The sequence below is a fragment of the Antennarius striatus genome, chromosome 16, assembly GCF_040054535.1.
Source record: "Antennarius striatus isolate MH-2024 chromosome 16, ASM4005453v1, whole genome shotgun sequence".
NCBI classification, from domain to species: Eukaryota; Metazoa; Chordata; class Actinopteri; order Lophiiformes; family Antennariidae; genus Antennarius; species Antennarius striatus.
In genome coordinates this window covers 12,064,713-12,091,193 of record NC_090791.1, presented here as the reverse complement: position 1 = coordinate 12,091,193, position 26,481 = coordinate 12,064,713, and the positions used below count along the sequence as shown (strand labels likewise).

General features: G+C 40.0%; 2 protein-coding genes across 5 annotated transcripts in view; one reads left to right on the top strand and one right to left on the bottom strand.

Annotated features, from left to right (window-relative positions):
• The window catches only part of prkcab (protein kinase C, alpha, b), an 85,965-nt gene extending 69,575 nt beyond the window's left edge, over nt 1-16,390 (bottom strand). The window contains exons 1-2 of one of the 2 annotated variants that reach the window (XM_068337348.1): nt 16,157-16,390; nt 15,839-15,870 (exon numbers count right to left, since the gene is read on the bottom strand). In XM_068337348.1, the coding sequence (XP_068193449.1) occupies nt 15,839-15,870; nt 16,157-16,323 (199 nt within the window). In that variant the 5' untranslated portion in view covers nt 16,324-16,390. Of the gene's footprint in view, nt 1-1,522; nt 1,627-15,838; nt 15,871-16,156 lie in introns of those variants that run through there. The other variant, XM_068337349.1, reaches the window with a different exon arrangement.
• Nucleotides 16,391-16,922: 532 nt separating this feature from the next.
• cep112 (centrosomal protein 112) overlaps nt 16,923-26,481 on the top strand; it is a 91,128-nt gene continuing 81,569 nt past the window's right edge. For all 3 annotated transcript variants that reach the window (XM_068337778.1, XM_068337777.1, XM_068337776.1), the window contains exons 1-6: nt 16,923-16,982; nt 17,328-17,433; nt 17,571-17,761; nt 18,043-18,206; nt 23,862-23,946; nt 25,472-25,549. In XM_068337778.1, the coding sequence (XP_068193879.1) occupies nt 17,334-17,433; nt 17,571-17,761; nt 18,043-18,206; nt 23,862-23,946; nt 25,472-25,549 (618 nt within the window). In that variant the 5' untranslated portion in view covers nt 16,923-16,982; nt 17,328-17,333. The remainder of the gene's footprint in view (nt 16,983-17,327; nt 17,434-17,570; nt 17,762-18,042; nt 18,207-23,861; nt 23,947-25,471; nt 25,550-26,481) is intronic.

The following is a 26,481-nucleotide window of genomic DNA, read 5'->3' as shown; positions in this document are numbered from 1 at the left end:
TGACAGAGCAGAGCCTTCTTAGAATCGTTATAGACAGAAGGGTAATCCTATATACTATTGCCCCTCATTTGGGCCAGAACAAATCTTGAGACCTCTATAATGTTGCCACATCAAACCAGTTCTGGTCACAAACAGGTTGCACAACATCAACTACTTCAATACCAAACTTCAATACCTACAATTTTATTTCACCTCGCCATGATGCTCTGCTAATGATTAACGTTTACCGTACATTACACTAAATTACATTCTATTAAAGTGGTGTAATAATTTATGTTTCTATCAGATTGCATTGCATTTAACAGCATATCACTCTGTGACATTAATACTGCAAAATACTGTTGAGATATCTCCATAATATTTACATTTTACAATATTTACAAGTTTTACAGTGTAAATAGATACAGTTAAAGGGGATTGATCAGCGTCATCAGTACAGCAAGAAATGTCAGCAAGATCCACATCAATACGCTGAGCCTAACCTTCTCTTTCACAGTCCCCATGATGCATAGGGGCACATAACAATTGAATGGCCTTCTTTCGGCATTAGCATTTCTTACCTCTGGCTTGAATACTGAAGAAGCAGGGAGATCTGCTGGACAGTCCTTCACCATTCTGCAAATGCATCACGTTTCCCAACTCTTGTCACAGAATGGCAAATAAGGTAAAGTGATCGTAATGAGATGCCACCATCAAGAGAGTTCAGTGCTGCCTGAATTAAAAATTAGGCATTTGTATACTTTAAGACTTTTATATTAAATGCCACGTGAAAACATATTTTTATTTATGGTCTGGCTTTCCCCACAATTCAACTTCTAAATGTTAGTGTGAGAAGCCGTTCAGTCGAAGACATTTGACGTTAAAAAATTGAAGTCTTCAGTTTCCATGCTTGTTTGTCACGCTAACATTCTACCATCAAGCAGCACACAATCTGAGAACGGTTTCTCTTATAATTTCTCCAGTGGGACCTCAAAGACAATAAACACAGATCAAAACATGAATTCCTTCCACTCGACCTTACATACACCAAAAAAAGAAAACAGGTCCCCTGTGGTGCTTGTTGCTATGTTTGCTCCAAGCGGAGCAAGGAGGCTGGGAATGACGAGGAGACACCTTCAGTTAGTGACTGGAAGTAAACGGCCTGTCCTCTCCTTTCAAACCAACCACTAGCACATTCACATCGATGTCAATTTCTTGAGGAGTTCTGCTCAAATGTTTTAGTTTATTGTCACGACAGGCAGGGTTTGGACCCAAATGCAGATCACAGATCTGCAGGCAGGGTACAAAACAATCTGGCGCAGATCCAAAAGAGAGTCAGGCTTACAAAGCCTCAGGCTAATCAGCCTGATCAGGTCCAGGAGACAAGACTCCGCCCAAAAGTTCGGCCTATCCTCCTGCCACACCCCAGCATAGCAGAGCAGCAACACAAACTGAGACAGTTTATATTCCATTATTAATTATCCATTATTTGACCAGAGAAAAAAGCAAATGAGCACATTTTGTTGGATGTATTGATCTCTACCTTCTTTTGTAAGGCAGCATCATTCCTACAGCTTATCTGCTCCGCATTCAGGCCTCCTGTACCTGTTCAGTTGGAGGTTAGCAGTAAGTCAGAGCAGGTCATCTGTTTCCAATGGTAACATGTAAACATATGGATGGTCAGGTAAGAAGGAAACAAAGTCTGAGGATGACTAAGAGCTGCAGTTTCTCATCAGATGACCCTCGACGGGGACACACACACACACACACACACACACACACACACACACACACACACACACACACACACACACACACACACACACACACACACACACACAGACACAAGCAGACATTCAAACAGACACACAGCACCACAGGAGCAGGAAGAATGAACACATGCTTCACAAACTTGCCACACACATTCACTAACCCTTTACCTCCCCCCTCACTCTCCTTGCCTCCCTGCATCTTTGTCCTTGTACAGAAATAGCGAAAATATTACTCAGTGGCTGGAAAAGTCCAAGATGTCCATCTTAGGCACACAATCCCTGTTTTTCCTCCATTAAGGGTCTGAGTTACCTTGGATCTTCTCATCCTTCGTGTTCTGACTTTGTTGACAAAACTGTGGCAGTATTTAGCTGACAGCCAGTATTACTTTGGTTTTTTCGTGTATATTTTTTTAACTTAAGGCTGAAAACAAGTAGATTTATTTCAGCATTAATTAGTACTGAATATTAGGGCAGTATGTAATGATTATTGGTTTAGAATGACGTCAATGATTGACACTGTTGAGATCCTAGAAAAGAGTACCAAAAATGCTTTATGCCATTGGACTGTCAAATACATATTACACACACACACACACACACACACACACACACACATGGACACATGCACTGTGTGCTCAAAACCCACCCGAGAGTTCACACTGCTTACTTTATGTGGGTCAAGACTGATATATTTGACTTAAACCATTCCAAAAATAGCAGTGGGTGTAATCACTGCAGAATTTATTGAGCACAGCTGGAATGAGTGGAGTGCGTACAGGTGATCACTCCTGTTCTAAATACCCCTGGGGTAAAGTGTACAGACAGGCAAGGTTTGTCACTGATGCACTCACCTTGAGTAACATTAAAACATATCAGGACCTTCCACTACTGCAGACAGTTAAGGTAGATAATAATGGATAATGGATAATAATGGATAATAATGGTTTATGCTGACTGGACTCACTTTTATAAATGACTGGTGCACCATCCATTATTAATGAGTGTTAAATATTCTGCCATCACTCCTGTAAATCAAAGCTAAGAAATTGTTCTCACTGGAAAACACATTTTCCACTGTGTGCTCACAACTACGTCAATGAGTGGGTCAAATATTCCAAGACCAAGACTGTTGAACATCAGTGCAAAAGAATTTATCCAAAATAAATAATAATGTACCGACACTATTCTTGGATGAGAGAGTCATAAGGTGACAGATGCAGAGCAGCATGGTGGAAAGTCGTCAGCATGTTTGTGGCGATACTCCAGCCATTCAGGGCACCTCATCAGAAGTCTCCTGTCTCCTCTAGGGTATCATTTTTGGTAACCACGCAGATTAAATCACGGTGCTGTGACCACTCCTGTCACTTCTCTTCTGTTGTTTACACACACAGCACACATAACAGAAGGCACGTATATTTTTAGAAGGATGGCATGACGTATATCTTTGTAGAATCTTCACTGATTTCTCCCTCTAAGCCCTCTCTAACTGCTCTTTTGCCTTTGTTTGTATGGAAAATAGATTATGAGGGAACAGCGTGTGTCATCTGATTACACCGAATTGTATCTCAGCAAGAAGACACTGGCAGCTCCCTGACAATTAACTACCCACTCTGAGATGAGTGATGTTGCCAAGCCTTCAAAAAAAGACCCTTTCTGAATGTCACCAGATGACATTATGTTATGCAAGCAAAACAGAGTGACATGATCTGCTCAGACAGTCTGTTAAAATGAAAATATTGCACCCGTAGTGATCACTGCTGGGCTGGGAAAAGGGGAAGAGTCTGACGTAATTTGGTTAAGAAATGGTCTCCTCCCTGATTTCGGGCTACAAGGTGGAATCGCTGAGTGCTGCTGGGATTGGAGTTTTCTGGAATAACTCATCATTTACACTCACATCACCTCACATTGAAGGATTACTTGGAAATAATTGTGTTGCTTTTTTTTTTTTTTAAATTAAAAGGAACCATTTGCCTGGCGGTCATTGGTGGATATTTGGCACATTACAGGAGAAGTACAGGACAAGCACTGTTACCATGGTAACCTTGGCACACAATTATCGTAATATCTGGCAAGAGTTCATAGCAGCCACGGCCAAGATGAGGAACAAGACGTAGAGAACTTATGCTACTGTCGATAATGACTTGGTAGGAAGCAACAAGGTGCACATTTGGTGGGTGAGAAGGATTTCAGTTTATCAAGGTGAAGGTGTTGGGAAGCTACAGAATGTGTGTGTTGTGTGGGGCAGTATGTTTGCACATGTTAAATAAAACACTGAAATAAAAGCAAAAATAGCAATGCCCCATTGCCAGTTTGTTTCATAAGTGTAACTTTGAGTAAATACATTTAACAAAATGTTGTCACCAGGTCCTTAATAATATTACAATTTACTTTCAATTTATTACCATTACCTCCACGACACACTGGTTCGTCATTGCTTTTCTGAACAAATATGATGCTGCCACAACATCTAACTGAAACAACCGGCTCGTGAAATTGAATATTTTATTTTAATATATTTTTAGTTTTGCTTGAGAGAACTAGGCTGTTTTTAGAAAAAGGCAGCATGCGACACAGAATGGAGCAGCCTTTCACTGTCCACACTACTGCATGAGGCTGAGTGGAGTCTGTGGGATATTTTGGCTGGAGTGGGAAATTGCACTACATTAACCCCACGTTCAACCTCATGTTTGTGCTGGAGAATGCTGAGAGTGGCTAATCGCTGAGCCCAACACACTGGGTAAGCTCTTCTGTCATTTGTCCAGTTTTTCTCTGGACATTTTTTGTTTGCGACACACACACACCTTTGTCATTGTTCATTCAATCAAAATATTTGCATTAAAAGTGCTACTTTTCACACATTATCTCAGCGGTATAGTTGAGTATAGTTTGTAACTACAGTATGAATACCAGTAAGAAAACCAGTATCAGTTAAATCGGATCTATGGATCTATCCATGGATAGATATCATCATCAATCTATGGATTGATTATTGCCTGACCTGTGTTCACTTTCACTGCAATGTTATGGGAAATAATTCTGTAGATTTTCTTCAAAAAGGAAAATATTGAAACAATGAAAGTGTGGAGATATCTGACATCTGCTCCTTTATCTGGATTTAATATGTTCTTTTCTTCATCAATTCCTCATCCTTACACCACGTTTCATGGAAATCTGTCAAGCTTACCCTACACACAAACACACATTTACCGACAAGACATAAGCAAACACACAGGCAGGGGCGAAAAACATAACCTACTTGATTGAGATAATTATGTACCTCCATCAAAGAGCGTGTAGTTAATTGCTGCTTATAGTTTTACTTCAGCATCAGCTTTAGCATTTGCTTTCTCTTTCCTGATGATGAGTGACACATACTGAGTTCCCTCTAATGCTAACTGAACACTGTCTTATCCGCCACTTCACATGAAAAGCTGTTGTTTAGTATGATGCACTCAGCTGTCTTCCAAAACGTTTCTACAAAACACAACAATTACATTCACAGCATTCAGTGACTTACATTACAGTATAAGCAGTAGACAGTATATGTCTACTAAACCATCTCTTGTCCTCAGTGTTTCCCACTACAGTCATCCCAGTCCTCTCTCCTCCCCCTCATCACCTCTTTACAGTGAGTGAGTTCTAAATGAGAGTTCTTTGTCTGGCGCCCAGACTGTTGCAATCCCCTCACAATTACGCAAGGGACAACTTTGTGTCTTTACCAGCATTAATTGGAATATGGATCAAAAAGGTTTTTGCACATGGGCTATTAAAGTCCCACAAGTCATTCTGACAAGCAACCAATTCAGACGAAGAAAGCAAAAGTTGATATTTCTTGGCACTCAAATTTACAATAGATTAATTGGAGTTTATTTTGGACTACGGGTACTACAAATCATCAGATGAAAAAGAACTTCTTACAAAAGTGCCAAAAAGAGCTTTCAGCATAATAACAAAATAGAAATGGCTCACTTTGTCACTACAGTCTTGTTAAGTGAAGTAAGACAGATAATCCGATAGTAAAAAAGGAACACAGAGTGGAGCAAAGACATGTAGAGGCAAAATTACACATAATTATCCAGGACAGCTAAGCTTCCACTCATGGTGTAATTAATGCTGTTCAGCTGGGAGATAGTTTAAAATCATTGAAAGAATGTTCCAAACTATTTCTCCATATTCAACAACCATGAGATACTCAGGTACCCCCACTGAAGAAAGACAGAGAGAAGCTATTACTGTTGCCTGTTAATTGTTATTCTCCTTAACTGCATATATGAGAGCATTTTCAGAATCAAAATAAATTCAGAACAATTCAAAATTCCCATAATATTAAAAGGCTTTTCTCAAGTACATGGAATACGTACAGTTATTATGCCCAGAAAGTTATCTAAAAACAATATGGAACCTATGTCTACATCCCCCTCTTCAATGCATTAATGGCAGTAAGTAACACTTATTTACGTGCATCTAAAGAAGCTGTATTATATACAATATCAAGTGTGGTAGCTTTGAAAACATATCCAAAATAAACGTAGAAGTAAAACTGACTGAAGCGTGATTTTATGTCAATCTATTTGGGTATTTCAGAACCCAGAAACATTTATAGTTTATTGAGAAAACCATCGGCTGCTGCTGCTGCACAAACATCAAAATATGTTACAATAATTATCTAGCAGCACTCTTGTTTTTAACATGTAAACTACATCTCAGATTGGTTAAGATATATAATTTAGTACCATTTATTGTCAGCTACTGCTATTGTCAGTGATTTAATATGAAAAAACATGAAAAAACTTCACCTTGACATTCGATTGGGATTATGAGTTAAAACGCTGGTACAATTAAAATGAAAATTAAATGACTGGATTCTCAAATTCTGATAACATTTGCAACAAATGATGCAGAATAAATAGTCAAGAACACCTACATATCAAGTTGGAGATTAATCATTAAAACATCACTAATGGAACATCAAGGCTTATATCTGTTTGATTAATTTACCAAAGGAGCATTTAATTAACTGAAGATGATGAAACATATCCAGGCCTACTTAGCAAGCAAGAGCAGGAGGACCCTTTAGATCCCCACTGGAGAGCAGAAGCCTGCCGTTGAGCAAGATGTTTATTGTTTGACACTCCAGAGGAGTTGCAAAGCTCTTGTTCACATGTTCCAGCACCCCCACACTTCTGCTCCTTGATTAGTTAATGAGGTCCACTTACTCTGAGCAGAGTAAAAGATTGGCTCAACACCTACGCTGCCATTAGGGTCCAGCGATGGTCTCATCGGAGACATGTGTCAGCCCTCGTCATGCTGACCGGCACGCGCACAATTCTGCCCACGGGGGTAACAAATGTCCCAAAGAGTCGAGGTGCAACCTACACTCAACGCCCTCATCTGTGTGCGTGACAAAGATCTCATCATTATCAGTTCATTGCCAGTGGATATCACCATGGAAGCGAATAGAAGAATGCAGAACTGCATTGAATATGGACATCTCTTCTGAAATTATTTCAGGTGAAATAAACATTTATGAGGGAACTGAGAATAAATAACTCTGTATCAATATATAACGTACTAAAATTGAAGTGACATCAGTGGTAGTAAATTACAGCTGCCCTCCGGCAGACTGGTGGAGACATGGCTGCCAAGTTGCGCCAATAACCTCTCCGACCACCACCACATCTACATGCACCAGTGTAAGATACTGGAGGCAAGATGGGTGCGTCAGACTTTCAAACTTCCTAATACATCATTGTATATTTTTTCCTGGTATGAATTTATTTTTACTCTTCATGACACTACAGGATTAATCAGCCCTGTCAATACAGCCCAAGAAAATGAAAGTACAGTACCTGCAAAAAGCGAACAAACCAACAACTGCAAACTGAGAAAAATTACTTTCTGGTCTATTTTATTCTGTACGTTATCATCAACACTAACACAGTGAATCAAAGGAGAATATGCAGTTTGGCCAAAGAAGTTTATTTTGCAAAAACTGCTGATGGTATAGTACTGCAGACAACACGGTTGCACAGCAGGTAGCGCCATGCCACCGTGTTCTGCCCATGTCTGCGTGGGTTCTCTCCGGGCTCTCAGGCTACCTCCCACCTTCAAAAACATGCAGCTTAGGTAAATTGATGATGCCAAAATTGCCCGTGGGTGTGAGTGTGTGGGGTTGTCTGTTTACGTGTGGCTCTGTGGTGCACTGCTGTCACACCCGGAGTGTAAACTGCTTCACACCCCCAGTCAGCTGTGATAGCCTCCAACACCCCATGACCCGCAACAGTGGATGAAGCAGGTATTTGACGATGAATGAATGAATGAATCAGTATATATATATATATATATATATATATATATATATATATATATACACACACACACTGTATACACGGTATGTGTGTGTTTGTATGTATATGTATAAGTATGTGAACCATGAGTGGGAATACTCATGGCAACACAGTCATTTCAGCTCCAGCTTCCATCCAAAATGATTGCAATGCAGTCAACACAGTAAAGAAAGTCCCCTTTGAATCTTCCTTATTTTATGATTATTCTGGATCTCATTTGCTCACAATGCAGCTTGGTCTCTGGTGTTGCTGGTTGCAGGTTTCTTGTTGTTACATTAATAAAAATATAACTAGTGCCCAAGAGCAAAGGTGACCTGTAGTACGCGAGACACAGAAATCCACGCATTATAGTTAGATTTCTGGTGAATATCAGCCTTAGGGTGCCAGGATCAGGTGTTTCCCCCCTGCTTCTACAATGTAGCCTTCTCTTCAATGGAAAAAAAACCTTTTGATGGGGCTGGGTGAATACAGAAAGAGAGATGATATACTCTTTATTATCCCCATAAGGCCTCTGATCAAGCTGCCATATTTGAGCCATTTGAGAGATCTGGTTCGTCCTGACCTCAACTTATTGACGCATGAAAAATATTTTTTGGAGTTTTTTTTTTATTTCAAACTCTCTCTTAACTGTTGCATATAACCACTCATGATCAAGTGTATGAAACCTCCACATCTGTCCATGCCCCGCCAACACATCCAATCAAGTGCGATTGGATGGAGGTGTTTGATTGTTTATATTTCTAAAACAGCATGACTCTGCTCTAGTTTTCTCTTATCCTCATCCTGCTCATCCAACACCAATATGATGTGTGAACTTTGAGGGTTTTTCAATGTGAATAACGTAAACTTCATTTCTCTATGTGTGCGAGTACATACGGTATGTGCCCATTGTCACACAACAGAAACGAAAGCTGTCCTGACTTTCACTAAAATTAAAATTGTTAATCAATAGTTCTCTAATAACACTATGTCATACAATAAAGTAAATACATTGCAGCAACATGAAGGGTTCACTAAACCTTAAGAGAATTACTACCTGAATCTGCATATCACATCACGGAGCAAGTGTGAGGATTGAACTCATTCTTTAGAAATGGGGCCATCAACTTTACAGATGGAGTTCATTCTGACTGTTTTAAGTCTTTCAGCCAAAACAGGTGGCTATTTTTAGTGAAAGGAAGCTATTTTAAGTGAAAAAAAAAAAAGTTTGCACCATAGTACCTGTTCTAGTGAACTCAGTAGAAGAGCCAAGTATTTTGCTCTGGAGATAGGAGACAAAATAACAGACATAAAGAGTCAAGAGTCACTCTAGGATTTACATTCAGATAACAGCAGACATGCTAGTGGAGCTTTGTTACTACAAAAAATAAGCTGCTGTTCCACAACATGCTCAGTTCAGTTTAAAAAGTGATAATATGCTAACAAGTTGACAGCTGACAGGTTTCACTAACACCATGTGTTAAAAAAATTACTTGAAGTTTAAGTCAATCTGATCCAAACGCAACGAGACAATGCTCAGACAGAGGATCCCTCATCCAATGCCAGGCCATCACAACATGAATGATTTGAAAACACTTCAGCATGGAAGGACTCTGGCGGCACTTTCTGTCTGAAAGAAGAAATGGCCAAGGTTGTGAGTGTGCACAATGCGTGCATTGCAGGACATCTCAGCAAGGAGATGATCAATTGCTTTGTCAGTGTACCCAGGGCACAGTACGCACTACGGTGATGTCACCAATGATGACAGAAGTTTGGTCAGATCTGCCTCCTGATAAATGTATTCCTTCATCCTGAAAACTGACTCCTTGTATTTGGACTTATTTTCCTCTGATTTTCCATAATAATGAATCTGGATCTGTTTTTAATCTAGATATGACTTCTTAACTCTCACTGACGTAAATAATCCATATTATTAATAGTACTATGTCTCTAATCCTTCTGTGATAACTCTACTTTGACCTGAGAGATATTGGCCCCTTCCACGTAACAAACATTTTAATCTCTCAGATGCAGATTATTATCTGGATCCAATTATACAGAGTGGTGGAACATCATGAGATGCATATTCCTGGTTATTTTTTATTTTTATCCGGTTATTAATTTTTATGATATTGGCAAAAATACAGGCTCCATCTCACGGTCCTGAAGAAAATGGAAAAAGTCATCTAGACTTTTCATCCACTTAACTTCTGTCTTAGCCCAAGATCCTCCAATGAGCTGAATTTGATTTAATTTCCACTGACACCAAACGACATTTGTGATCATGTCGCTTTCTTCAAATTTTTATAGTAGAGGTCTGTTACCAGCAAAGGTAACTTCAGCAGACATGACTGATTTCTACGCAGATGGAACATGGACATTGTTTAGTCAGTCATCTCCTACACATACTATTCACCACTGTTTTCATTCTGCTTTCTTTCATCTGCCCTGAGTAGTCGCAGTGTTTGCTTCATCTTTGCCAAAACTTTGTAGAAAGAAACCATAATATGTAGATGCCACTTTCACTTCAATTTTTGTCTTCTTCTTCTAAGCATCCCTGCCACCACCTCTTGCCTCTATCCACCATTTAGTTCTCTCCTTCAGTGATTTGTTCTCAACCCTCCAGGTGGCAAATTAATTTCCTCAGAGTTTCGATCAGTCAGTTTCAAAGGGTAGAAAAGGATGGCTAAAGGGAGAGTGTCCAACATACTGACAATACTGAGATGCTTTTTAGATAGAGAAATAAATACCAAAGAAGACCATTCTATCCACCAGCTGTGTTTACTGACCACGAACAAACCAACTGTGGCATAATGTCATCTGATGACATCACGCAGTGTCAAAACATGACACATCCACCTTGTCATTATGTCTAAATCCTGACTGTTGTTCATATAAAGACGTCGATTCAGCGATGTCACTACGTCCTCTCACGCCTCAGAGGTGGGCTAGTAATGGCCTTCCATCACCCTTAAAAAAACAAAGTTGTATCTACTTTGAAGAATTTATAGTATATATACACAAAGCAGCGTCAGTGTTAGGCCACAATGTAAATAAGAAATAAATATATGATTAAAAAACATTAAATGGAAACCATTAAATGACAGTGAGTCCAAATTTTTGATGTACAGCCTTGGTATCCAAAAAAGATGGTTTACTACTGAAAGACACTTGGATTAATAGAATTTTTTAAAATCTCATTTCAAAATGTTAAAGCCATTAATGCTTGAAATGTATTATGACAACCATGTATCTTTGGAACATTAGGTTGTTTGCCCATTGTGGTGAAGCGCTCAAGTTGCAGTGGCTCACAGCTAACTCTCCATTCTAACATCAACATTTCATCGTACAATATGAATGACAAATAAAGATTCTCTCTTTAAAAAGTTAAAATGGATTGCATGGTATGATAAATAAAATTCTTTCACTGGATGTTTATGTCGAGAATTTACATTTGAATATAAATGTTCCGTTTTTTTTCTTCAGCATATAAGATTCTTTTTTTTTTTTTTAAAAACACAACCAAGACCAAGAAAATGGCTCCATGGTGATGTCTAAATGGAGCTTGTAATTGAATTTAGAGCGTATACAGTACGGTATATAACAGCATGTCCAGCATGTCCATATGACCCCATGTCCTCTTGTTGCACATTCTTCACTTCAACTGCATCACAGTCAACAAGAAAACCAGACATTAAAAACATAATCCAAGGCACTCCACAGTGATTTATACAATTCATGTACAGTATTCTACATAATGTCTTTTAGCCACTCTGAGGTTCAGCGGCATCTTATAGACGGAGATATAAAGTAGGTTACAGTGGAAACTTGCTTGTTATTCCACAAAAATAACAGTATATGTAAGGCTAATGAGCAAAAAAGCATTATGTAGATCTTTGTTATTACATGATTTATTCATTAATCTGTAATTATGCCACATACTTCCTATATCCAGAAGTGTAGAGAACCGGACATTACCGGTGTTACTTTTCATAATAAAAATATAGCCCATGCAGTCACTAACCTATGAACAGCAGGAGCTCTGTCCTCTACCCACACAGAGATTCTGAGGTAATAAAGACATCTACACCGACGTAGCACTACACTCTGCTGCTCATGGTTGTGTGGTGGAGGTGGGTAATCACAAGAGTATTAAATGAAAAAGCTTCTATCTGGCTTTTTGATGCACACAGGAAGCACAAGGGATCGCTTAGTCTGCCCACACCTTAGAAACCATAACTTGATATCAGCCATGCAGATAAATGAATAAAGATGAATGGTCACAGGAGTCACACTTGATCACACGTCTAATGGCTATAAGAAGCTGAATGTCCTTCTGGGGAGCTGTACCTCACACATAAATCATTTTAGGTTTTATTCATGGACTACATCACGATGGCCGTCAATAATAAAGATGTTTGGATATTTCATTATAACATTCCTGCCTTCGAGAAGTAGTTGAGAAGAGGAATTCTTCAGATTTACAATAGGCTAGGTTTGCAGTCAGACAAATTTGTATGCCATGATTTACAGTGATAAATACTTGAGCCAAAAATCTCTCTAATGTTTGTTTTAGAAACTCGTGGAAAAACAATATACTATCCAAAGTCTCGATAATGTTGTCAACACTTAAAAGGAATAATACATCCCTCCAAATCAAAGCTAGATCAGCACATCAAGTCCTCCAGGGACCATCTCGCTATGGTTGTTCAAATGAGCAGCACATTGCTCAGACACACTGCAAGAAAAAGCAATGTCCACATCCAAGAACATGCATCTTCCTGCCCACTTCCAAAAATCTTTAGCAGCCAGTCTGTCGTCAGCCAGTGCAACAATTCTGCCCCTTCACAAATGCATAAATATTAATGTGAAATTGTAAAACTCTAAAACATATTGTCATTTAGAAATTTAAGAAGTAACATTCCATTAATGTCATCAATGCACATAAAAAAAGAGTTGTGTCTGTGTACAACTGGTGTTTAATATTTGGATAAAAAATGAATGCATATACAGTATATCTGTAGGGATTTTCTCAGTTGACTGAATATAGACAATTTCACTGCAGCTCCTTTCTGCAAAGTGACACTTAAAGACACGAGGACACACATATGAAAGTAATGTTGGTACAAAGATAAGTGGGAGCAATAATGAGTCTGTTGAGAGTTTATCACCATGGTATTACAGTCAGCATCCTCATCTTTTCATTCAGACCTGAGAGTAACACACTATACATTCAGAGGATATACCCTACAACCATACTATGGTATTTTATCATTCTGTGAAGCATCATTTACATATCATGATCTGAGCAACTGAATGATAGCCACACAAACATATTGGTGGGACGTTTCTCGTCTTCGCCTCGTTGCATAAGTTCACCACTTTCAAAATGCCAAACAGCTCTGCAGTCTGAGGCCTCCTGACACTGCTGATCAAACTGTTTTTTTTGACTGGCAGCTCAATCTTCAGACTCAAGCGCACTGATCTTACAATGTGAGTGGAGACAGAGTCCCTGTGCTATGTGTAATATAGACTTGCACATATGCAAACACAGCAGTGGGGCCTCAACCACAGCATATTTCATGCATTTAATTCGACATTATAAATATTTCAAAACATTTCCATGAACTTAATTGTCTCCATTCAATATTAACTCATTTATTGTTGTTTTTTTACCTGTGCCATAGCACCTAAATTGTGAACTAGCCTTAATCAGACTTGAGTAATCATTACTACTCTTCCAGCTGCATTCATTTTGACAACTCTCCCACCTTGCCCTTTCTTTTCCCTTTCTCTTCATTCATCTGGCTCAGTATCATGTTTCTGGAGAGAAATATTACACTGGCAAAGACGGTGGCAACGAGGCGTTGATTTCAAGGCATTCATGTATGCATATGTACAAACAAAATATATAAATATAAAAATCACTTTTTATTTTCAGGTACAATGTTCAAGAATTCATGGTGAGGTGATCGGCAATTCCACAAGGAAACAAAATCTGATTGTGTAATGGTGTAAGCACACACTGACCGTGTTTAGGGATCCCTTTCCCCGTCTAAAACGATGGACATTGTTGTCCAGCTGCCACACTTGTGAATAATTTGTCCAGTGATTGCTCTGTAAGCATCTGTTGCTAATGCCGTTCGTTTAGCCCTGAAGACACAAAGGGTTTGTAATAAGTCTGCTCAAGTCTAGCGTGTCCCAGTGAGTTGCTTGTCTCAACCTACAGCATCTGGGGTGTACAGGGAGCCATTTCCTGCTAATAACCATGGCTCTTGAACTCCTCTTGCAGTGAGTTTTTTTTTTCATGTTATGAATATTTGAGGACTGTATTGCTTAAACAGTCCTAATCAATCCTTTTTATTGGTTTCTTGCAGGGCTTTCTGGATTAGTCTCTTCCTTTTTAATGGCAGTGCTGGTTTGCCGACAATGAAAGGTAATGACTCTCTTACTTGCCATATTAGCCCATATATCAAGTGTTTCAGCTGTTAACTTTACAGGTTATGGATATCCACACGCGTCTGTCTTGCCCAACATGGATGGTGATGCAGACGAAGGGATGACCTCGTCTGTCCCTGTAGACATGAGCTACATTGATCCTAAAGTTGTTCAGCAGCCAGGTGGGTTCAATTCTCAACAAAACCTGCGTGACAAATCCCAGCCTGAGGTAGAGGGACATGTTAACAGTGTAAGAGACTTTGGCTTGGGAAACCATGATGATGCCTACTAGGACTTCTTCACCAACTCCAAGGTGCTAGAGCCAGAGGGTAGTGGATATGGTGCTGTTGACTATAACCCTAACTACAATAGAACTGATGACATTCCCCATCTTGTTTATGAGGATGTTTTTCAATATCCCTCTGGGAATATACAGTCGTCACATTATGGAACCACTTCCGGAGCATATGAGGGTGACCGATCTTTAACTGACTATACTTCAGAGGACGAATCCTCATTGTCCAGCTACCCAACTAATACAAAGGACCATCAAGTTGATTCCTCTAGGATTGGAAGCATCCACTCTGACCAGAGTAACTTTAAATCAAGTGATAAGGTCTCTCTTCGCCCACAAAGCCCAATCGGCACTCATGAAGTTAAAGTTTCACAGCAAGTGAGTGAACCAATCATTCCACCCGCACCTCCAAGACATAATCTTCAGTCCAGAAATGGCTACCAGCGACACAGATCTCTCAAGTCACCAAACTCTCCAGAATTTCCCCGTCTAATGTCTGTAAGGTCACAGAGCATTCAGGGTCGTGGGCCACAGCAACCTGAGGTCCCGCAGAGGTAAGGATGCCAAAAGTCTATTATAATGCTTTGAACAATGACCTTAACAAAAACTATGCCTGATCATTAATGGTCTTTCAGATTAGTGTTGAAGAACACAACTGACAAAGTACAGGTAAATGTTTCACTTGCTAACGTTTACATATCACAATGACAAAATACTAACCTCTGCTTTTTTGCTTGCAGAATATTTCCTGAAAATAAAACTTATAATTTGCAGTCTTTTGTGTAAGTCTTTTTTATTCTGAGCATAATATGGTGAATTATCAAGACATAACCTACTTGTAATGGTTTTAGTTCAGCTGTTGTGAATAAGACCTGAATAACCTTATGCAGATGTAATGGTAAGTGTTTTCTTTATTGGGAGGTGTTCAACTATAGGATCTGAATGCATCTAAAGCTGGTGGGTTAGGCTTCTGCAGTTGAAACAAACTTGTTGTTGGTCTATTACTGGCAAAAAAACCTAAAATTTACCTTGACACTGAAATCCTTGTTTCCCAAATCCCCTGCAAGAGGAAAAAAAGCTGTTAGAAAAGTGTTACACAAGGATTTTTTTTCTTTAAATCTCTTTGGAGAAAAAAAGTCGCTCAGTACAGACAGAACCTGCACGTCGTTGGTCTAAGTTATAAGTTGCATTATGTGAAAAGGTAGTTTCTGAGGGGCAAAGCACTTGCAACTTCGATCAAAATTTAAAAAACAAAAACATTTCTGCTGAATAACTCATTCGTAAGAACATTTTTCCATCGGAAGTTTGTGAAAAGCTGCTTAAAAAGGAAAGAAAAAAAAGCTTACCATATGAAGTCCGTGCAATGGCTGCAAAATGTTGGCTGCTTGAAAAACCTCGCAGTAAATTTGTGGTTTTTCACTTCATGCACGTTTTTCTGCCGCAAAGCACCTTTGCGGGCGAATCGGTTCCCAACCCCAGCTGAGTCATTATAATGTAAAAGATGGTCAGCCATAATGGATAAAAACAAAACAAACGACACGGCCAACACTTCGTGTTTTCCGGACCGATCTGAGATGCTGGTTTCCTCGCAGCTCCTGACAAATGATGCTGTTGGTACCAGCGTGCTGCTGACAGACGGCACACCTCCCCTCAGCTGTGAGCGCTTCTTTTTCAAAGTGACGTCGATAAATTGTGCCTTCACATGCTGTGGGAATATTTTCCTTCAATTATCAGCGCACATTAAAACATAGTTTTTCCAAGGTGGTATATGGAGTTTGTTCAGAGTTCTCTAGTTCTAGTTCAATATTGAGGATTTACATACTGTATTTCACTGGTGGGTTTTTAAAGGAGCCAAACCAAACCTTTGAATTTATCCCCCTAAAAGAGGATGTTTTGCGCCATCTTGTGGTTTAAATTATTTAGCGACGCTTCTCTAAAAACCGCGAGTAAATTATTTCTACATTCCTGATTCATGTTCTCTTGGTTAAAACAGTTCTCTTAAATCAAACTAAACCATTAATACCTCATATGTTGATTTAATATCTTAAAATCAGAGGCAAACTAAAGATGCAGTTTCTATGACGACGAGACGCGAGCCTGTGAAAACGGATGTAGCGTCGACGGGGACGCGGAAGTTTTGAATTATTTTGAGCGGCGGTGTTGGTCGTCAAAGTAAGTCGCAATTTCTAGTTTTTAACAATGTCACTGTTCGTTTTTTTCTGTTTCCAAAAGAAAAAAATTTTTTAGGAAACATTAGCAGCACATGTTTGACGGATGAGTTGTAGTTAGAGCCTCGACCTCCCTCCGGTGTCAGTCCTTCAGACTCTCTGTTAGCTAGTTTGTCATGACTGCTAACTCTCGCTGGTTGTTACTGCTGCATAACTGCGCTATGCAGCAGTAACAACCTACATTATAGGAACTTGTGCGAATACACAGATAAGGTTCACACATTCCATGTAGCGTTAATTAGCTAAAAACACGATAGTTAACTGAGCGCTAACTATTATTTATTCGTAGATCACCATGAGCACAACCGTGGACTCAAGCGACCGGCTGGATTTTGAGTTTGACCATTGTTTACTGGACATGAAGCCATATGTCCTTAAACATCCCAGCAAGACAGGTGAGATGTAATTTAATTTGTATTCAATTGTAATGGCTAAACATCGCTAACTTTATTTTTAGTTGTACCGGACTATACATTAATATATGTAATCAGTTGAATCATAATTTTTCCTCTGTCTTTTCAATCTGCTCCAGAGCGACAGCGCTGTGCTTCGTGGATAAAGAAGTTGTGTGATCCAGCCTCCTGTGGCTCAGGTCTGACAGGCCGGAAGAACCGCAACATTTATGCCCGTCTTCTCCTTGTAATGCTTAAAAGGGGGACACTGGAGTCACCTTTTACCAGCAAACCGGAGCCTGGCAGCCTCAAGACGCTCCCTACGTACATGGCAAGATGACTACTTTATAAAATCATAAATGTTGCTTTTTTGCCATTGAGTAACACGGTCTACCAATTTCTGTGGTCTCATTCAAATAGATTCAAAAATGCAATAATAGTCATCTATAAACTAAGAACCATTTTAGTGGCAACATACTGAAAGTTTAGAACATAATAAATTACATCTGAAATGTATTACTATTGTAGCTCTTTAATAAATACAAAAAAAAATAGTCTGATCAATAAATTCACCAAAGCTTCATTGAATGTTTTATTTCCTTTCCTGTCTAGTCCATCTACTTTGATGAGCCTCTGACATGTCAGTCTGGAAAGCACAGTAATCCAGGTTTACCTGACTGGGTGACCGGAGAGCTGTGTGGCTATACCGATGACAGTTTGGTAGCTGATCTGCTGAAGGACATAAAATCTTCCACACCTACTGCTGCTCATCATAGGTACTGTTATGTTGTTACTGCAAAATGTGTATAAAGTACAATTTCAGCCAGTGCATTTAATTCCTGTCAATTATGATTAATACTACCCCATAAAAGTACATTTGACTTTATCCAATCAGAGTAATTTGTGTTAGATTGAATTAGATGAAATACGTGTGTTTGTATGACATTCTCGTGCAGCCATGGAGGTTGGACATCAAATCATATCAATCTACCGTCACAAGTATCAGAAATTGAAAGAGACCAGTGGATTCTTAACTGAGCAGAGCAATTAGAAGTGTGTCAAACATGCAGTAACATAAAAAAGGTAATAGCTACCGTAAAGATAGCCAGAAATAACAGACTACTGAAAAATGAGAGATCAACTGAATATGTGCAAACCAATAATAAGATTCCTTAATCCAGTCTTTGATCCACTGGTCCAAGTGTCTTCATTTTGTCATTCATTGTCGTATTCTGTGGTTGTTTTGTTAAAAATAAATGCTAATCGATAAAAAGAGAGATGGATAGTTAGATAGCGTCCTCTCCTTAATCCCTTAAAAAACCCTCAGTTGCTTATCAGGATGGCAGAGAAAAGTCCTGAGAATCCCACTTTGGATAAATGTCTAATTTCTCACTCTCATAAATAGCTAATTTAAAATGGTGTTAGGTTTTTCCACAAATGTAGTTTATTAAAAACTGAATCACTCCTCTTATTCCAGCTTGTGATTGAACTTCCATGATTAACTGACTGATTAACAAATCTTTGGGTCAGATGCACATTAGATATTTATCACAGCATTCTGTTTGATGTTTCTTTTAATCAGGCTAGAAACACTGAGCTTGACTGCAAAGATGGATATTCAGAGCTTTCATGACTGAAGGGTGATCGTATTTGCTCAGCAACATAATGTGAAAAGCCAAAGACATTGCCAAGTTCTTACATCATTCTGCATGAGCCGTCCATTCTGATTTTTCAAAGAGATGCACTTCAAAAAGCATGAGAGGAGGACTACCTTCTTGCATTCTCTACCCATCTTTCTTTCATTCTCCTCTTTACGTTGTCCCACTTGTAGAACCTGTGGTCTTCCCACCAGAGAGGAGAGAAACAGAAAATAAGCATCAGTAGTTCATTATGCTGTTCTCACCTAAATACCTGAAACAGCAGTGAATTTAAATACAAAGAGAAGTGCAACCTGATCACAACAACTGTATGTATGTATGCACAACCATGTGTGAACTTTTTCGTTTCGCAGTTTGGGCGCTGATTGCTCAGGGTTAGTTATGACCATGAACAAGTAAAGACAGTCAAAGCAGATTGTCTGATATTATATAGAAGAAGAAGGTATACTTTATTGATCCCCTGGGAGAAATTACATTTGTCACTCGGGTGTACTTTTTTTTTTTTGTGTTAGTTTTTCACAGTCAGTATGTACAGGCCCCTGAAACAACCACAGCACACAAGGGGGCCTGTAAGCATGCAGTTAGTACATACACAACAACACACAACATCAAGCTGTACATTGGGAGGCAGAGTGACGGGCAGCAACTTCCTGGAGTGTGCCCCAATAAAGCAGCTTGTAGGGGTGACAGCGCCTTGCTCAAGGGCGCCTCGGCAGTGGCTGGGAGGTGAGCTGACACCTCCCACTGTCAGCTCACACTCTGGAGATGTTCTGTCGGGAGCGGGAATTGATCCACCGATGGCTGGGCGATCTGTTTTCAAAACATCTGCTCTACCGCTGAGCCACTGCCGCCGCAATATATAATGTAATTCGAAGAGTTGTTTTTAAAGGTGCATTATTGTCAATCAGTCATCTTCAGATTACCACCGCTATATCCGCCGCAGCGGGTCATGGGGTCCAGAGCCTATCTCGGCGGCATAGGGCGTGAGGCGGGGGACACTCCGGGCACGATGCCAGTGCACCGCGGGGTGCATTACTGTAACAATATCATTTAAAACATTCAAAAATTTAAAGAAATGTGAACCGTACAATTTTGTATTCTTTTGCAAGGGTATATAATAATTATAATATGCTAATTTAGCACTCCCCATGTCTGTAAGGTCTTTGCATTTTTGCATAAGGGAGATGATGCTTTTAAGCTGCAGCATAATTTGCTGTGGCTTTAAGTGCAAGTGATTCAAAACAGTATATTAAGAGGCTTTGCAGGGAGTAGACCACAGAGTAACACAACGTCTGACTTGGATAAGTCCATGACAAAAGCTCAGATCACACACTCACATCCTGATGGAGAAAATTAGCTTGTCTGAGAGTCCTTTTGTGTGTCTTTCTTATTTAGCTATGATTAAATGGAAGATTAAATGGCCCCCTGCTTTTGATGTGAAGATGTTTGATCTCTGTCTCATTTGCCATTAGTCAGGTGATGGTCAGAGCTTCCTTTGGCATGTGAAACTGTTGGGTTCAATGAAATTTCAGGCAAACCTGGGAATATTTTGAAATGAAAACTTCTCTTTTACTGTTACGATCCGTGTGTGTGTGTGTGTGTGTGTGTGTGTGTGTGTTTGTGTGCATGTACGTGTGCATGTATGTGTGCATGTACGTGTGCATGTGTGTGTTCTTGTGTGTATTGTTGAACAAATGAACAGTTGCATCATCTGACTGATTTAGTTTGAAATGCTCTGAGCAAATTCCTCATTATGAGCCACCATATCAATGCTATTCCCCTTTTGGTCACAAGGTGGAGCTACTGTTTTGTTTATAATACAACTCAGAAAGAATTATTGGTTAAAAAAAAAGTGCAGTCAACAAAGATCAAGAGATCAGCTGTAGTGATTAGCCTACATATCACGTTATGCTCATGGTAGACATAATAATAGAGGTATAGGAGTGAAAGTTAGGACTGACAATTTAACAATAATCAGCACAACTGTTGTCAGGTTTGCTCTGGTTTGATTCTAGTTTGTGACTACACTCAAACTTTGCCTCTCTATAATGTCCTATTTCCCCTTTCTCTGATTTCTTCCCCTGATCTGTGTGCTTTTCATGTAAAAACGTTTTTCTCAATAAGTTGCAGCAATAAAAGAATTGCATCTCACCTCACGTCTATCATACCAACAAAGCGTGTGTATGACAGACATCAGGCGGCGTGAGTGTTTCCAGTGATTTTGCCTCCAGGTGGTATTCTGTTATGGCAGGCTGGTATATGGGAGCCGAATTGTGTTTTTGTCCCAAGTCAGACTGCTTTCCTAAGGGTGCCTGGTAGTGAGACCCAGACCCAAAGACTCTGCACCTGGAGGTTAGGCGGGGGTACGGGTGGCACGCTGCTTTAATCAGCCAAGCTGTAGCTTCTCAGACTCCAGACACATCTGATTCAATTATCCTCATCCACTCAAAGGCACAAGCTTGGCCCCTTTATCCAAGCTTCATGGCAGCATGTGTTTGAGCATACAGGTGTGTGTGTGTGTGTGTGTGTGTGTGTGTGTGTGTGTGTGTGTGTGTGTGTGTGTGTGTGTGTGTGTGTGTGTGTGTGTGTGTGTGTGTGTGTGTGTGTATTGATTGAGATAGAGACAGTGGTTAAAGTCTCCAGGGTTTTATTTAAAATGTCTGATCCAGAACCAAATATAAATTTGTGAACATATGAACGTGATGCGCCTGTAGTTCTAAATGGTCTTTCCTTCTTCTGAGCTACTCTGTGCCTCTATGCCTCTGCTGCTGTTTGTTGCCTTGCCATTGTAGCTGATTGTTGCTGCGGTGAAATAAGTGCATCAGCAGCACATGGTATATCTAAGATCATTATGAAAATACTCATTACTGTATACCCCTCCATGACATAAATTGTACAGGCATGGAATAGCTGCCATGGGCAGTCAATTAGTATCAATATCCATCCATCCATCCATCCATCTTCCACCGCTTATCCGTAGTCGGGTCGCGGGGGCAGCAGCTTCAACAGGGAGCCCAAAACTTCCCTTTCCCCGGCCACATCCACCAGCTCTGACTGGGGGATCCCAAGGCGTTCCCAGGCCAGTGTTGAGATATAATCCCTCCACCTGGTCCTGGGTCTGCCCCGAGGTCTCCTCCCAGCTGGATGTGCCAGAAACACCTCACTAGGGAGGCGTCCAGGAGGCATCCACAGAAGATGCCCAAACCACCTCAACTTACTCATTTCCACGCAAAGGAGCAGCGACTCTACTCTGAGCCCCTAGTATCAATATCAATATGTTTATTAAATTGTTTACTTGCCGACTATTTTAGTTAAAGACTAATCCTTTCATTCATTTTCATGAAGAAAAACATCATTTCTTTTGGCATTTACACCTTCCTATGTTATGCTGCATTTCTTATATAATGAATCAGCAGCTTTTGGTGGATCTGAATAAGCAATTTGAAGATATTGCTTTGGGCTCTGAGAAATTATAATGAAAATTTACTTACATTTTATAGATTAAATAATTCATTGTGAATAAGAATTCAATTACAGATAGACTATCAGATTTTATGTCCATTTGCATTCTCAGAAATAATTGTTTGCCAATGCTATCCACCAAAAATCACATGGTCACAAGTACTTAAAGGTAAAAACAATATGCAGAAAGTAAATGACAACAAAATGATTCGGGGAACACACACACACACGCGCGCACACACACACACACACACACACACACACACACACACACACATGAATTAACACAGGGATATTAATATCAACTGCAGCAGAAACAACTTTTAGCTACTTAGCTGTACAAAACAAAGAACTAGACCAGCTGTGGGCAACACTTTGTAAAGCTTTCGCTCTAAGTTAAGTTAAAATATTATCCTCTATTAAAATGTTGCTCCAAGCAACACATTTAATGTCCGTGCAGTTTCAGAGTCTTCAAACACTACATAGAGCCGTTGCAGCCAACTGTCCATTATAATTCTATAAAGATGTGGACATTTCAGAAACAATTGAACGAGTCTTTTATTCTTCAGTCACTGTTGTGAAATACTTACTAATACCTATAAACTTGGCTAATATTTACTCTGTCAACAGAGTTGCAAGAAGAATGAATACTGAGTTGCTATTGTGTGCGACTTTCCTTCGTTTGAAGATTTGAAGAGATACAGTTTACAAAGGTGGCTTTGCCTCCACAGATATGCTTACTTTTCATTATTCAGGAGATAACACCACCTCTGACAAATGAGGTTCACATTTCGCAATACCAGGAATGCTTAAAAATCACTCCGGAGATAATGTGATAATGAATTGGGTCAAAGGCTAAGAATGTAAAACTGACTTTTGTTAGACAGAGATTTTTTTTCTCTTTAATTCTAGTCGTACATCTTCCCTTCTTCTGTGGAATCTTCATTCAATTAATATAATAGAGCCATTAGTAACGCACCACCGTACTTTTATTAAGTTAAATAATGAGCTGGAGTGAGAATAATTGTTTGTGTGTCTGTGAGTTTCTGCATTTTCTCCTTTCAGCTTCTTGTTCAAATCTTGACTGATATAATGAAATAAATCATTGACTGTTGTCCTGTGGATGAAACAAACCGATATATGGCAGAAAAGTTTATCGTTCAGATGTGATGAAATACAGGCCATAACACATGCAACCAAGGCCAGATGTGGATCTGTGCCTGTGAGGTGGGCTCCCTGTGCAGCATCACATGGAGACACTCCAGAGACATACTGTCGGTAACCATGAGTTCATTTTTCTCTCACTTCCAGGAGGAGGCTGTATGAGGAAAGGACCCCATCACAACCCATGTCTTCTAGTCCAAGCAAACAGCTTCCCCGACGTGAAGCCAGGACGGTTAGTATTTGACATCATTAACTATGATGCTGGACGTCTTCAGTACGCTTGTCTTGAGTTTCAACAAAAAAGCATTTCAGATTAATAGATCCGAAGATAAGCGTGATGACGCATTGAAATAAAAACAACAAGCCGTCTTGTGGCAGTACTAACAGTAGCCTGAGTGTTTCGGCTATTTTTGATGTGGACCAGTGTGGAATTTTATAAACTAAGTTCTCCATTAAGATGGATGAATTCCTTGAATTCATGAGTGTATGGCGAAAAACTGAAACATCACAACCATTTGGTTGTGATCAGCTGAGAGTAACATAAAGTCAGCTGCCAAATTATCAGTTGCTGCGTCCTTTTTGTCCCTTCAACATAAAAAAGGACATGGAGATCTAGTGGTCAATGAGCACAAGCGACGCTCATCCTTTGTTCAATGTGGCTTTGTAAAGGGAATAATCGTGGGGCCTCTTAAGAAACCTTTGCAGGTTCAGTTCATGTATCATCTCATTGATCATGAGAAATATGTTTTATGGCCTTTCGGGCTTTATTGTCACACCACCATCCTAAACATACTGCATGTTTTCTTAGTACAACTCAGTGTGCAATTCAGTAGCATAACTTCCATCTATGGCCCAATCCATTTGAGGCCTCTCATACATACTTATCACTGTTTAATGCAATCTGTTGAATTCCCTCTGCGATACAGAGACTGCAACACACCACTTTGAACAGCCAGTGACCCGCATACTCTGCATTCCTAGATATTGAAATGAAACGTTTGCTCTGTTTGTTCGAGGGTGAGGCTCTGGGACCTTAATGCCTTTTTAATCAGAAGTGGCATTTAATCCTGAGATATTCTATTCAGCGATTTCTCTGTCAGTGCAGTTCCGCCGAGGTACACCCAAGGTCCACACTCCAGCAGATCCTAATCAAATTCAACACATCTCTCCTTTCCCTATCGCTCTTTTAACTTTATTTGATATTTCCCATTTTTCAAACCTTGCTGCCCAACCTCAACTTGAGTAAACTGATCTTGTATCAACAGAACCCCATGAAGCACTGAATGAAATGAATCCGGAGGCCTCTCGTCACAAAAGGCTGGGGGAAAGCAAGAGTGACGGCCAGTGTGGCTGCATATGCCCCTCTTTTGTAGAATTTACTGTGTGATGGGAGTAATTTGGAACTGCCAAACATCTGGAGCGTTGTGTGTGAGAGGAAGGAGGGTGAAGGAGTGAAGGGTGGAGAGATGGAGATAACGAGGGTGCAGAGTGCTGTTAGCATTGGAGGAGAACACGTGTGGGTGTGCTGTATGTCTGTAAGCATTTAAAGACCCCTTTTGTTTTTGCCAAGGGAAGAGTCATTCTGTGTCACAATGAAAGCCTCCATCACTGTCTGCTGTTTGTGTCCTCAGGCCAAACTGCCAATCAAAGAATCCATTTAAATTCCCTTCTCTAATTTATAACACCAGTCCTCCTTAATTTCAAATCTCTTTGTCAAGTTTATGCACACTTTCTCTCCTCGTTTTTTTTGTCCTCAGGTGGATGGGGGGCTGAAGTCGAAAGCGTCTCCCGATGACAGTGACCTGGAGGCTCGTCTCAACAGCTGGAACCTGGGGGTGAGTCCAGGGGCATGCCTTGAGCTTCTTGATGTTTCATGCAGCTGTCAACAAGGTGCTACTCATCATCAGCGACAATGAATGCCTAAACACAAGAACAGCTAAATCAATAGTGCAGTAATGATGAGTTTGCAATGCTGCTGAATAGAGGCCGTTTAAACCCTTTCACCTTTGGCCTCTGGACACCATTTCCTTCAGCTAAATCACTACTATAGACTTGTGAAAACTGAGCATTTGAAGATGTGTACACTTGTCTTATCTTCTCTGTCTTGAGTGTACCAGGCCAGGTTTGATAAGGACTCAGCCCTCATGTCTTTTATTTCATTATTTATTCCCTGTTTCCCTACCTGCATAACCTTCAAGCCTGTTTCTCTTTTGTTTGCTCATTGCCCATGTCCTTTCTCCTTTACTTCTCACATAATAAACTACAGCCACTCTATGTTTTTATCTACTCATTCTCCAGCTATGCAGCTCTCCAGGTCTTACCTTTTCGCTCTGTGGCACTTTCTCGCGCTGTCTGTCCATCTATCTTTCCCAGACTCCCTTCCCTTTTTTTCTTTCAATACAAGGGGTAATCTGAGGTATCTATCTGCAGACGTGAAGCCATGTACAGATTTGCTCTGCACTCCCCTGTGCTGAGAGGCTGATAAGAGGCATTGCTTGGCAATGCTCCCGCAAGCCTGCATCTTTCAAATCAACAGATGTTCCTTCACACACAAGCAGACTTCTAAAGTTTACAGAAGTTTTGGAGATGCGCTGCTTCAAGCTCCTTGGAAATTTCAGCACAGTCAAGTATGACTTTTATCAAGAACATCTTTACCTCTGCTTTAGATGTTCTGAAACAGCCTGCATTGATTGTTCTTTTCACATGTGATATAGTACTATCATTGCAGTGAGCACGTTGACGATACTGGACAGTAGAGTGAATTGCT